General features: G+C 43.2%; 1 protein-coding gene across 3 annotated transcripts in view; it reads left to right on the forward strand.

The window, feature by feature from the left end:
• Flt3 (fms related receptor tyrosine kinase 3) overlaps window positions 1-13,589 on the forward strand; it is an 83,600-nt gene that overhangs the window by 19,539 nt on the left and 50,472 nt on the right. For all 3 annotated transcript variants that reach the window (XM_052167826.1, XM_052167825.1, XM_052167824.1), the window contains exon 2: window positions 8,628-8,749. In XM_052167826.1, the coding sequence (XP_052023786.1) occupies window positions 8,642-8,749 (108 nt within the window). In that variant the 5' untranslated portion in view covers window positions 8,628-8,641. The remainder of the gene's footprint in view (window positions 1-8,627; window positions 8,750-13,589) is intronic.

Raw genomic sequence — 13,589 nt, forward strand, 5'->3', positions numbered from 1 at the left:
GTGATACCATTCTCCATCTGCCTCCCCCTGCCCCTCCCCTCCCCTCCCTACCGCTCTCCCTGTCACCCAAGTACATTGTTTTGTTTATTTACTTTTAAGAGAAAGTATTCATTGCTTGCATGGTTTTTAAAGGAATCCATGAGTCCATCCCAAACCGGTAAGAACCCTGCTGAGAGTTGTGGAGGTTTTGAGTGGAGGTTGTGTGGTGTCATTGTGGAGGATGAAGAGCTGAACTGTCGTATGGGGACCAACTGGGGAGCTTTTGGCAGTGGTCCTGACCAGACACAGTCAAGACTTTAATTGTGATAAGGGTAATACAGAGGCTGAACTGAGGAGAGATTTGGGGCTAATCAAGTTAGTTTATGGCAGATGCTTGGATGGAAAATGAAGGTGGAAGTGGACTCAGTTCTGTTCCCAACACCCTCATGGCCGCTAACACCCACCTGTGACTCCAGGTCTAGGGGATCATATATTGTCTTTCAGACTTTTCAAGTATCAGACATCGTGTGGCATATGCAGGCAAACACTTATTCACGTAACAATTCTAACCTGTTTCTTAGTATTATTTAAAAAAAAAGAAAAGAAAAGGAGATGAGGTGTCTTGGCATGCTCCTGTCTCACATAATCTAAATCCATAGGTTTATCGTTGGAGAGCAGATATTTATTTATTTATTTATTCACTTTGAGTTCTGTGTTTGCTTGTTGAGACCCAACCTTACTCTAGCTCGCTGGCTTTGAACTATAGACCAGACTTGCCTGAGAGTTAAGGCAATTCTCCTGCCTCTGCCTCCTGAGGGCTGCAAGCTTAGGAGGGCTTACAGGCATGTACTACCACACAGGCATGTACTACCACACAGGCATGTACTACCACACCTGGATTTACTCAGTTCTGGTTTGGTGTGAAGCAACGTTGTAGTTTATTAAAAAAAGATTTTGTGCCGGGCAGTGGTGGCGCACGCCTCTAATCCTAGCACTTGGGAGGCAGAGGCAGGTGAATTTCTGAGTTCAAGGCCAGCCTGGTCTACAGAGTGAGTTCCAGGATAGCCAGGGCTACACTGAAAAACCCTGTCTCAACAAACAAACAGACAAAGAAAGAAAAGATTTTAATAGCATGAATGAAGCAGGGAGGGTGGGGGCGGGGTATGAACGTGCAGGAGGAGACATGGGTGTCTCAACAAAGAACTGCTTTAGCCTCGATTCTGATTTTAGACTGACGTCATTCCCCCTGAAAGTACCCTCCCAGGGCTATTCTTTTCCTTTCAAAGCATTTAATTTTGCGAGTCTCCCCGCCATTTTTAATTCCAATGCTCCCTCAGGACTCCACGTGGATTTGCCACAATAATCTGGGAATTTTGGAATGGATTCCTGGGAAAGAACCTTCACACTGATGACATCAAGTTATGCGTCAGCCTTTTACAGGCAGATGTGATGAGTCATGCTGCTGTAGTAATTTCGCCTTTTAAAATGTCTGCATCCTAGAGCTTATTAGAAGCGAAAAAACAACTGACATCACAGTCCACACGCAGAGCATTCCACCCCACCCCCAGTTCCCCTGTGATCATTGCAAACCCCGGTTCTCTACACCTAACCCCTGGCAGTCAATAACCTCTTTTCTGTTGTTATTTTTTCCCCCTCTTTTCAAAGATCGCGTGTGGACCTGTATAATATGTGGTCTTTTGACTTTGTTTACGGACATAGAATAATGTCTTTAGCCATTTGTTCTTTCGATCGGGCTGTCCTAGAACTCATGAGATCCACCTGCCCCTGCCTTCCGAGTGCTAGGATTAAAGCTGTGCACCACCATGTCTGGGCTATCCTAAATTCTTCGAGATTACCTCCTGCTGCTATATATCAGTATTTTTCCTTTTTGTTGCTGAGTAGTATTCTAATGTATGGATATGTCATAGTTTATTTATCTATTAAGCTACCTTTTGGACTTTTGTTTTCTCTTGGTTTCTGTCGATTATGAGTGGTTTCGAAAACTTCAAGTATAGGCGGTTCCCAGGAGTGTAGTGTTAATTTCTCCTGGGTAAATACATAAGTATGGTCTTGTATAGATGGGTTTTAGGCTCTGTAAATGCTTAGCTGTTCTCTTAACCCATCGTCATCTGTCCCAAGGGCACATGGGGATTGCAGTTGCTCAACCTTATTGTTTTGCACAGGCTGCAGTCAAGTTTTCTCTTTTTGTCCTGGTTCCCCTCTCAGTCTGGGTCCTAGTCTTATGTTTTGCCACAGGCTTCCCTCCCCATCTCCCAATTCTAATAAAGATGTAGCAACAGTGTTGTGGTTTTGATTTGTGTTTCCCTAAGTGGCTGATGATGGTGTGAAGCAATTCCCACACACTTACTCATTTCCTTGCTTTGTTACTTTCTTATTGTTGGGTTTGAAGGGTTCTTTGTATATTATGGATACAGATGATTTGTCAGAGTTGTGTTGTGTAAGGTTTCCCCTGAAATGGAAACATTTCATCCTACAGGGAAGCTCTTTCAGCAGGGAGATAAAATGACTTCAAATTAGCTTCAAGGAACCCCTAAAACTGACCAAGTTCATTAGGTCCTTACCAGAGTAAGTGATAAAAGCTTCAAAGTTGACTCTTGAGATGATCATGATCAACTAGTTGCTTGGAAGAAACAAACTAGCAGAGCTGCCTACACACAGTTTAGACCAATGGAGTCAGTTGGGAAGGACACTCTGCAGCCTGCTGAGCTGTCAGCAGGCTGTGCACTGGGTTCCCAGCTGTGTGAGCTGCTGCCCATGCTGGGGTGGGCTCTGGTGATGCCTCAGCCTTTGAGTCATTTCTGCTCTTGTAAGTGACCCCCCCTCACCCATATTCTTGTAACTCCAATAAAACTCACTCGCTCAGCAAGCTGGACTTTGGCGGCACCTGGATTTTGCTCTGCCGTGGGCTCCCCATCTGGACGGAGTAGATGTTCTTACTGTATCCCTCCAGGAAAAGTTTTGTCATACAGGAGGAGTGATTGGGAAACACCTTTGTTCTGAGAATTTGGATCCATTGCATCCATGTAAAGGCCATGCCTCTGTGGCCCTGGGGCCAGGGATGTAGAGACAGATTGATCCAAGTGGCTTGTTGGCCAGTCTGGCTGAAACAGAAACCCAGGTTCAGTGGGAGACCCTGTCCCAGAAAAGTAGGTAGTGAGTGATGGAGTGTGTGGTGGTTTAAATAGGAATGGTCACCATAGACTTGTGAATTGGAAATGCTTGGCCCACAGAGAGCGGCACTACTGGGAAGTGTGACCTTGTTGGAGGAAGTGTGACACTGCGGAGGTGGACTTTGAGGTCTCCTATGCTCAGGCTATGTCTAGTATGTTAGTTCTCCTGCCTCAGATCAAGTTGTAGAATCCTCAGCTCCTTCTCCAGCAATATGTCTGCCTGCATACCACTGTGTTTCCCACCATGAATCTGTGAGCCAGCTCCAAATAAATGTTGTCCTTTATAAGAGTTGCCTTGGTCATGGTGTCGCTTCACAGCGCTGGAACAGTAACTATGACAGAGTAATGCACGCACTGTCGATCTCTGGCCTCCAAGCATGAACACACACCACACACACACACACATACACACACACGCACAGGTAAAAAGTTGGTTATTCCCAAAGAAGGCAGAAAAAGAAGACAAGAGAATTAAGAGCAAACATGGATACATAGAAACCAAAGGACAGGATGATAGATTTAAGCTTACTCACATAAAGTTAGCACCAATATCACAACAGAAAGGGTAATTTTGCTGTGTGATGATTTTATTTTCAAGTTCTTTATAATCAAGTTTTAATTAAAACATAAAAATGAAAACCACTATTTAAAAAGACAAAAGTAGTCAGGCAGTGGTGGCATACGCCTTTAATCCCAGCACTTGGGAGACAGAGGCAGACAGATTTCTGAATTTGAGGCCAGCCTGGTTTACAGAGTGAGTTCCAGGACAGCCAGTTCTACACAGAGAAATCCTGTCTCAGGAAACCAAAAAATAAAATAAAATAAAAAATAAAATAAAATAAAAATAAAAAAAGACAAAGTTAAATTTTGTTAAAAAAGAGAAGCTTAAATTTTGTGCCGCATAAATGAAGTCTCCTACATATGAGAGTGTAATAGGCTAAACAGAACAGAATGAATGACCAGGCATGGTGGCACACATCTTTATTGTCAGGGCTGGGGACAAGGAGGATCTTTGTGAGTTGAAGGCCAACCTGGTCTACATAGTGAGTTCAGGCCTATTAGAGCTGCAGAATGAAAGCCTGTCTCAAAAATTACTTACTTCCTTAATTAATTAAATGAAGGGAAAGTTTCATGCTAACACTAATCTAAACTCCAAATAGGGCTTTAACAGCATCAGAGTGTATTTCAGGGTGGAGTCACTTGTACTGTTTTGTCAAAAGACCTGAAGAATCCTAATCATCCATCCATGTGTCTAGGAAAAGCAGGGAAATATGTGTGGAAACTCTGGCTGAGGTGCAAGGAAAATCTAGCAAACTGACCATCATCTTCAAAGAGTTCAGCCCGCTGTCAGGCTTTAGCACCGTGAGGGAAGCCATCAAAGAGGGAAAGAGAAATCTTCATCAACTCTGTCATCAAAGCTGCCAAGATAACAGCAGTTGAACACACCCCCTCCCCCCCCCCCCCCCAGGCACACACAGAGTGCCTACAGAGACAGCGTCTGCTCTGAGCTATGAAACACACTGTGACAAACTTTGGAAGATTCCAGACGTAAAAGATGTATCATTTGACAGAAATGGTACTGAATTAGAAATTCCTAGCAGAGAAACATATTGGAGAAATCCCAGCACTTCGGAGGCAGAGGCAGGCAGATTTCTAAGTTCGAGGCCAGCCTGGTTTACAGAGTGAGCTCCAGGACAGCCAGGGCTACACAGAGAAACCCTGTATGGAAAAAACCAAATCAAAAAAAAAAAAAAGAAAGAAAGAAATCAAAGCACAGTTAAGAAGAAGAGTCCACGGGTCCAGGAGAAACCAGAAAATCAAATGTAGTTTGGACTGAATGATGAGGAAGATGAGGTGACTGTGGCAACGTGTGAGATATATCTAAAGCCATACTTGAGCAGGAATTACCACTGAGCTGCTTGCCATGCTAGCCCGGGCTGTTTTCTGGGTGTTTGTTTGGTTGGTTGGTTGGTTGGTTTGTTTTTGGTTTGTTTTTGTTAGGGACTGACCAGAGCACCTCACATGTTTGAGGGAAGCCCTCTTTTACTGAGTCATGCCCTGAGCTCCATATTTAGAACATTAGATTATTATTAGACATTTATTTATTAATTATTAATTACAACTTTTAGCTACAGTGTCATGATTGTTTTGAGACAGAGGATTGCTCTGTGGCCCAAAGAGTGGTCTCAAATTCATGGAAATTATCTTCCTGCCCAGCCTCTTCAGTGCCAGGATTATAGGCAAGAGCCACTATAAAAGAATAAAGATCTCAAAGCAATGGCTTCACATTAAACAAACAAACAAAAAATAAACTGAAAGGAAGTTAGTCAAAGTTTTGCCCAAGTTTAATCCCAGCACTGGGGAGGCAAAGACAGGCAGATCTCTGAGTTCAAGACCAGCTTGGTGTACGGAATGAGTTCCAGGACAGCCAGGGCTACACAGAGAAACCCTGTCTCAAACAAACAAAAACAAATAAGAACAACAAAAAACAAATAAAAGAATGCATGCGCTCGAGTACATACACACAAACACACAAAAAACAAAACAAAAAAAAAGAGAGAAAAGAAACAAAAGGAAAATAGCAAATTCAGCTCCATATAAGCAAAATAAAGAAAATAATGGCCGGGCAGTGGCGGTGCTTACCTTTAATCCCAGCACTTGGGAGGCAGAGGCAGGAGGATTTCTGAGTTCAAGGCCAGCCTGGTCTACAGAGTGAGTTCCACGACAACCATGGCTATACAGAGAAACCCTGTCTCAAAAAAAAAAAAAAATCAAAAAACAACAACAACAAAAAGAAAATAATCCTGACCAGCGTTAAAACCTAATGAATAAGAGAAGCAAAATAATGACAAGTAGCAAATGTAACCAAGGTTTGATGAAAGATGGTGAAAAAATGATGAACCTCCTCAGGGCCAACAGGAAAACCAAGATCAAAGACACACATGCAGTGTACTTAAAAGTTTTGTGTATCACAAATACAAATAACCGTTTAAAATTCAAAATGAATCTTTTTTTTTTCTTTTTGGATTTTTTTTTTCTTTTTGGGTTTTTTGTTGTTGTTGTTGTTGTTTTGTTTGTTTGTTTTTGGGTTTTGTTTTTTTTTTTTTTTGTCTGAGACAGGGTTTCTCTGTATAGCCCTGGCAGTCCTGGAACTCACTCTGTAGACCAGGCTGACCTCCAACTCAGAAATTCACCTGCCTCTGCCTCCCAGAGTGCTGGGATTTCCCGGCTTCAAAATAAATCTTAAAGAATTTGACTTTGTCAAACAATCTGAAAGAGTACATCACCACAGTAAAACAAACAAACACCGATTAGAGACTATTTTCAAGTGTCTGAAAGGATACTGGATATTCTCATTTAACTGGGCAATTAAAGCTATAGTATGTGGCTTACCCTGCCACTTCAGCTCAAACAAAGAAACAAAAAGCACACTGAGAGGAGACACTATTTAATCTAGAGGCATGAAGAGGGAAAGTCTTGTAGGCAGAGGGTGACTCAGCAGGTAAAAGTGGGTACCACAATAGCTCAGCTACCTGGCTGGTGGCCCCCACACAGATGAACGTGCCAGCACACGCAATAATGATACAATTTTAAATAACAGGAAGATTGATGGTCTTGTTATAGCAGAAGTTGTTGAGAATGCAGCTGGAATCTCATGTGTAGCTGGGCGTATCTGAGGACCGCACCTGTTTGAAACAGGAAACTTTGGAGGATAGAAGAAAAGCTCACGGATTTCTGAGTTTGAGGCCAGCCTGGTCTACAGAGTGAGTTCCAGGACAGCCAGGGCTACACAGAGAAACCCTGTCTCGAAAAACCAAAAAAAAAAAAGAGAAAAGCTCACAATCAATTTGAGTGTGTGTGTTGCGGTGCTTGTATAGCTTTAACTAATACATTATACCCATTTCTTAAATTAAATGCTGTAATGTATTCAATGTAAGTAAATTAAACCATAAAGTCATGGTTGTTGTTGTTCGTTTGGTTTGTTTCTGAAACAGGGTCTCACCATATGTCCTTGGCTGGCCTAGATCATGCTATATAGACCAGACTGGGTTCAAATGCACAGAAATCCACTTGTCTCTGCCTCCTGAGGGTTGGGATTAAAGACAAGACATGCATCAGCTCAGCAGTTAAGAGCACTGATTGCTTTTCCAGAGGTCCTGAGTTCAATTCCCAGCAACCATATGGTGGCTCACAACCATCTGTAATGAGATTTGATGCTCTCTTCTGGTGTGTCTGAAGATAGCTACAGTGTATCCATATGCATAAAATAAATAAATAAATCTTACAGACGCGCCTCACCACACCTGGCCAAAATCACATTTTTAAAAGAGTGAAAACACTAGAGAGTATGACAAGAAAGGAACTAATATCCCAGAGACTCTTGAGATTACAGGGGATAGAAATGGCTGGGCACATACATTTACTTCCTGCCTCTATAAGATCTATTACTCAAGGGCCAGTAAAAGATAAATGACAGAAACACACTCACTAAGTGTGATATTGAGCAGTCCCTCATTGCTTAGGGCAGTGTAAGAGCTACTGGGTTGATACATAAATTTGGTTCTGTTGGTTGTTGTATAGTGCGTGTTTTCGTCAAAATATCACTATGCCCACTGAGATATTTCTATTTATTTAACCAAGAAGCTTAAATAAAGCTCAACATGAAAAATACCATAATGAAACACATTGCTTGGTGTGCTAGTTCAAAATTAATTAAAAATAAGTAAGCAGCTGGATGGCGGTGGCGCACGCCTGTAATCCCAGCACTCTGGGAGGCAGAGGCAGGCAGATTTCTGAGTTCAAGGCCAGTCTGGTCTACAGAGTAAGTTCCAGGGCAGCCAGGGCTATACAGAGAAACCCTATCTTGAAAAAAAACCACATTCTAAAATAAATAAATAAATAAATAAATAAAATAAATAAGTAAGCAAATATTTCCAAAAGGTTCTAATACTACCTAAACATGAGAAGGTAGGGATGGCTATACCTGACTGGATAGAATATTCGCCTAGTGTGCATTTCTGAGGTCTTTGAGGTGCTCTCCAACAGAACAGAGAGAGAGAGACAGAGCGAGAGAGAGAGGGAGAGGGAGAGGGAGAGGGAGAGGGAGAGGGAGAGGGACAGAGAGCCCTCTTCACTACAGAACCCCAGAATTAGCAACATAAGTTTCTCAGTATCACCAGCCCTACTTCAAAAGCTTAACAGCCACTTGTGGGCAGTGGCCACCATGTTGGACAGCACAGGAGAACATTGCCATGGCTACGGAGAGCTCCATGGGATGCCCGGCTCTCATTCAGAGCTGAATCTGCTTCCCTGAAACTTTACCTTCTATACTCTCTTCTGTCCATCATGTCCCCCTGTCTGCATCCTGCTTCCTTGTTCTGTGGTAGGACATATGCTGATTTTCTCCCTACCGTGTGCCTGTACCAATGTCATTATTTTCTTTGTTTTGTTTTACAGCGCTTTTGTTCCTAATGATTCTTGAGACCTTTACAAACCGAGATCTGCCTGTGATCAAGTGTGTCTTAATCAGTCATACGAACAATGGCTCCTCGTCGGGAGAGTCATCATCGGACCTCATGGTAAAGTAATACAAACCTCTGTTCTGCCCTGGGGGCTAGACTTCATAGGCTATTGAGACCTGCCATGGCTAAGCGGGTACTTCTAGCCCTTCAGTGTACCAAGCACTAGACTACCAACTACCCTGTCACCATGGCACCAAGGCTATCCTGGAGGGGAGAGGCCAAGGTTTGGACTCCAGCACCGAGGCTTAGAGTGTTTGTATACACATTTGCACATGGGAAGCTCTGTGTCATGTTCTCTTGTGGGTGTGGATGTGAACGGGCACTCATGCCCAATGTGAAAAAATGGTGAGCACTTCTCTCTTCTTTATTTTGGTTTTTTGGATTTGGCTTTTTCGAGACAGGGTTTCTCTGTGTAGCCCTGGCTGTCCTAGAACTCACTCTGTAGACCAGACTAGGCTGGCTTCGAACTCAGAAATCTGCCTGCCTCTGCCTCCCAGAGTACAGGCGTGCGCCACCACTGCGGGGCTCACTTCTCTCTTCTTTACCCTCCCCCTCAGTCTCCTTTACAGTTACTTATTTGTGTGTTTATGTCGGGGTGCGTAGGCATGCCAGTGTGACGGTTAGAGGACAACCTATGGGCACTGGTCCTCTCCCTTTGCCACAGGCACCTTTGGCTCCTGAGCCATTACACTGCCTATATTTCCTATCGTAATAAATATTACAAAAAAATAAATAAAGTCACAGCGCAAGGTTCCTTCCCATCTTAAACCATTTATGTTCCCGGATGAAACACACACACAGCCTTTGCGTTTTAATATGCCTTAGGCAACACAATAGCTGGGCAGCTAGCTGCCTACCCTCCATGCTGTTAGAATCTACCTCCTGTCCACAACCTAAGTTATTCCTGACTGTTTCACGTGGCCTGCTCTAAGCTCCAACCAGGCAGCCCTCTGGGACATGTTGGCCCCAAGGGCACGGTGGTTCTTCTTGCTCTGTCTCCAATGGCGGCTCTCCTTCTCCCTCCTGCATGTTCTTTTCTATTCCAGAGTGGCTTCTTCTGTCTTCTCCTCCTTCCTCCTTTCCCCGTGGTCCTAAACCCCGCCTATGTCTCTCCTCCCCAGCTATTGGCTGCTGGCATCTTTATTTACCAATCAGAATTAACTGGGGGCGGGTCCCTCAGGCTGCTTTCAGCCTCCAAATCTTGGAGGCCCGCACTTAGCATTACAATAAATAGTAAAAGATGAAACATTTTCCTTTTCTGAAGATTTGTTTATTATTATTTGACATGCATGAGCGTTTTGTCTGAATGTATGTGTATCATGTGTATCCTGGTACCCATCAAAGTGAGAAGAGTCAGATGCCCTGGAACTGGAGTTACACATAGTTGTGAGCCATAATTGTCAGTGCTGGGAATTGAACCTGGGTCCTCTGCAAGGGCTGCCAGTGCTCTAATCACTGAGCCATTTCTCTAGCCCCCGTTGTACTCTCTTTAACAACATCATTGTTAAAATTGTTAAATAAAAATAATATCTATTATTATTATTATGATGATGATGATGATGTGTTTTATATGTATGGGTGGTTTTGTCTGCATGTATCTCTGTATACCACATGCATGCACGGTGCCCACAGAGACCAGAAGAAGACATTGGATCCCCTGTAACTTGAATTCCAGAAGGCTGTGAGCTGCCATGTAGGTTTTGGGGACTGAACCCGGGTCTTCTGGAAGAACAGCCAGTTATTTTAACCACTGAGCTGACTCTCCAGCCACCTCTCTTCGATACTAACACGGTTATTCCCACCTGCCTTCTTCCTCAAATGTGTGTTTAGTGAATGTGCTCAAATGAGGGAAGCTTACGTGATACAGAACTGAAAATATTAGACATTTCTCTACAGCAAGTAAGAATATGTCAGCCAACTCTACAGACATTTCCAGTTTAGGATTCATTGGCTGTTTTCTTTCGTAGAGATAGAAAAAAAAATGTAATACTATGGCTTGCCCACTCCCAACTATCAGAGATTAGAAATAACCCTGAGTTTTAAAAGCAATATGAAATGGGCTTCAATAGCAATATATATATATAACACAGCATAGTATGTGTATATATGTGTGTGTGTGATACATATATATGCATATATACATAATACCTCAATTTAAAACTTTTTTTCCATGGTAGAAACTTTTTTTTTTTGGAGACAATGTTTCTCTATGTCACCCTAGCTGTCCTGGAACTCAACCTGTAGACCAGGCTGACCTCAAACTCAGAGATCCACCTGCCTCTGCCTCCCAAGTGCTGGGATTAAAGATGTGTGTCACCATGCCCTCCTGGCAGAAGCATTATTGGTTTTAACTTTATAATAGGTATTGACAGTGCAATGATCTGGCTTATCAATAATTAAGGCATTTTAGAATGTAACAGTGTGGAGAACAGATGAAGTCCTAAGTGAATGTATGTGGTTGACAGGAACACTGTCATTTCAGAGATGCCTGGGAATCCCACATCAGCCTCAGGGGAAGGGCAAGGTCTGTATAAGGATGTCCACAGAGTCTGCAGAAAGTGTCAGCTATAGCTTCTTCCTCCTGGGTGACTGCAGCCTGAAACTGCTCACTGACACTGACCCCCTACCCAAATCAGCTGACCTGCCTCCTTGTCGAGTTGCATATAATAATATAATAAACACCAGGCAGCTGGTGAGTCTCCATCAGATCGCATGTCCCACCTGACCCCAGCTCTTCCTCATGTATGTCTGTGGGTTTGCTGTATGTTCAGTTTCTGGTTGCCCTAGGACAGGTTGAGTCGAAAGTTTGCAGGTCACAGCATAGTAACATTTCAGTGTGGATATGAGTATTATGTGGTCCTGTAGTTTCAAATTTAAGTGTCTTTCCAATGTAGGAAAATAGATATGTACATGTGTTTATTTATTTATTGTGTGTGTAGGTGGGTGTGTGGGTCGGTAGGGATACACATGACCCAGGGTGAGTTGTGCAGATCAGAAGACAGCTCTGGGAAGTGGGTTTGTGACTTCCAACATGTGGATACTAAGACTCAAGTTCAGCTTTTCAGGGTTGGAGACTCAAACTTCTGAGCCATCTCCCCTGCCCCAGACATTGCTTTGTTGTTGTTGTTGTTGTTGTTGTTGTTGTTGTTGTTTTGGATTTTGGTTTTTTGCGTTTGGTTTTTTCGAGACAGGGTTTCTCTGTACAACCCTGGCTGTCCTGGAACTCACTCTGTAGACCAGGCTGGCCTCGAACCCAGAGTGCTAGGATTACAGGCGTTCACCATCACCACCTGGCTCTTGTTGTTGTTTTGAGACAGGGTTTGTCTGTATAGCCTTGGCTGTTCTGAGCTAGAACTTGGTCTGTAGAGCAGGCTGGCCTTGAACTCATAGAGATTCACCTGCCTCAGCTTCCCAAGTGCTGGGATTAAAAGCATGTACTACCACACCCAGCTCAAACTTTGATGTGTGTGTGTGTGTGTGTGTGTGTGTGGTTATGTGCCTTTGTGTGCAGTTCATGCACGTGTGGAGATCAGAAGACCATAGTCCTCGATTTCCACCACATGGATCACTGGGATTGAACTCAGGTCCTCAAGTTCAGAGGCAAATGCTTTTACCACGGAGCCATCTCATGGACTTTCTTAGAAAAACTATTCCAGTTTGTTGATGTCATTTTGTTCTGAGACAAGGTTTCTCTCTGTAGCCTTGACTGTCCTGAAACTTGCTCTGTAGACTAGGCTGGCCTTGAACTTACAGAAATTCACGTTCCTCTGCCTCCCGAGTGCTGGGATTAAAGATGTATGTTACCATATTTGGCTAAAGTCAATCTTTAAAGCAAATGAATGACTATAGTCTTGGCCCCTACTAATGAATCATGTGTTAACTCTTCTAATATAGTATTCTTAGGCAATATTGAGAATCATGTGAAGACCTAGCAGTTCCTAAAGCCTGCTAACTAGTAGCCATGCGAGTGTGGACAGCAGAAAAGATGAGCTCACCCTCAGACTCTCATGGAAGTGAATCTGCTCAGCTGGGATGTTATCAGAATGACTTCTGTCATTGTGACAAAGGATGGAAGGGGCTGTTAGCTCTTGAGACATTGTTGTGGAAATCTATAGTCTAGTGGTGTTGCAAATGACCAAGCACCCTCAGGTAGATGCCTGGCTTCTTCTATATTTATTAATTGGAATTATAATTATGAGGAAGAGCTGTGTCTTCTCCCTCGTTGTATTTACTTACTGAGTTGTCTGTTTAGTTTCTCACAGGCTCACGACACTTAGTGTTTGCATAGGAATTTGAGCCCATTCAGGGTGACACTCACCACCACGTGACTTTGCATTGTTTGTGTCTTTCTCTCCCTAAGTTCATGCTGAGAGCCTTGGGGACTCATTCCAGCCTTCCCTTTTTTATACTTCTCTCTGAAAGTGAGAGAGACCTGCTCATACCTGTGATATGCTTTTTATTTATTTATTTATTATTTATTCATTCATTCATTCATTCATTCATTCCATCCTGGTTTATACCTGAGTCTTCAAAGTACTGGCTGGTATCCAGTGGGTGCTAGTGGTGAAGTATATAGGATCTGTGTGCAGTGGTTTTGTCTTTTGCTGTGTAGTAGCCAACATTTATTGTCCATAGTTACCTATGACATATATCTGGTGTTTTCTGCCCTACCCCTTCCTTATGGTTTTGAGATTTGTTTCCCACACAGTAGGGTTACTTTGGTTTCTACTCCATTTTGATGCATTTCCACCATATCCTCCTTGCTTAGTTTCTCTCCCACACCCTCACCTTTTACTTTTTTGACACAGGGTTTTATTTTATAGCCTAAGTTGGCCTGAAACTATGTAGCACAGGCTGGCTTCAGACTCAGGCAGTCCTCCCAAGTCTTGGATTAGAG

This window comes from Apodemus sylvaticus, chromosome 22, assembly GCF_947179515.1.
Source record: "Apodemus sylvaticus chromosome 22, mApoSyl1.1, whole genome shotgun sequence".
Classification (NCBI taxonomy): Eukaryota; Metazoa; Chordata; class Mammalia; order Rodentia; family Muridae; genus Apodemus; species Apodemus sylvaticus.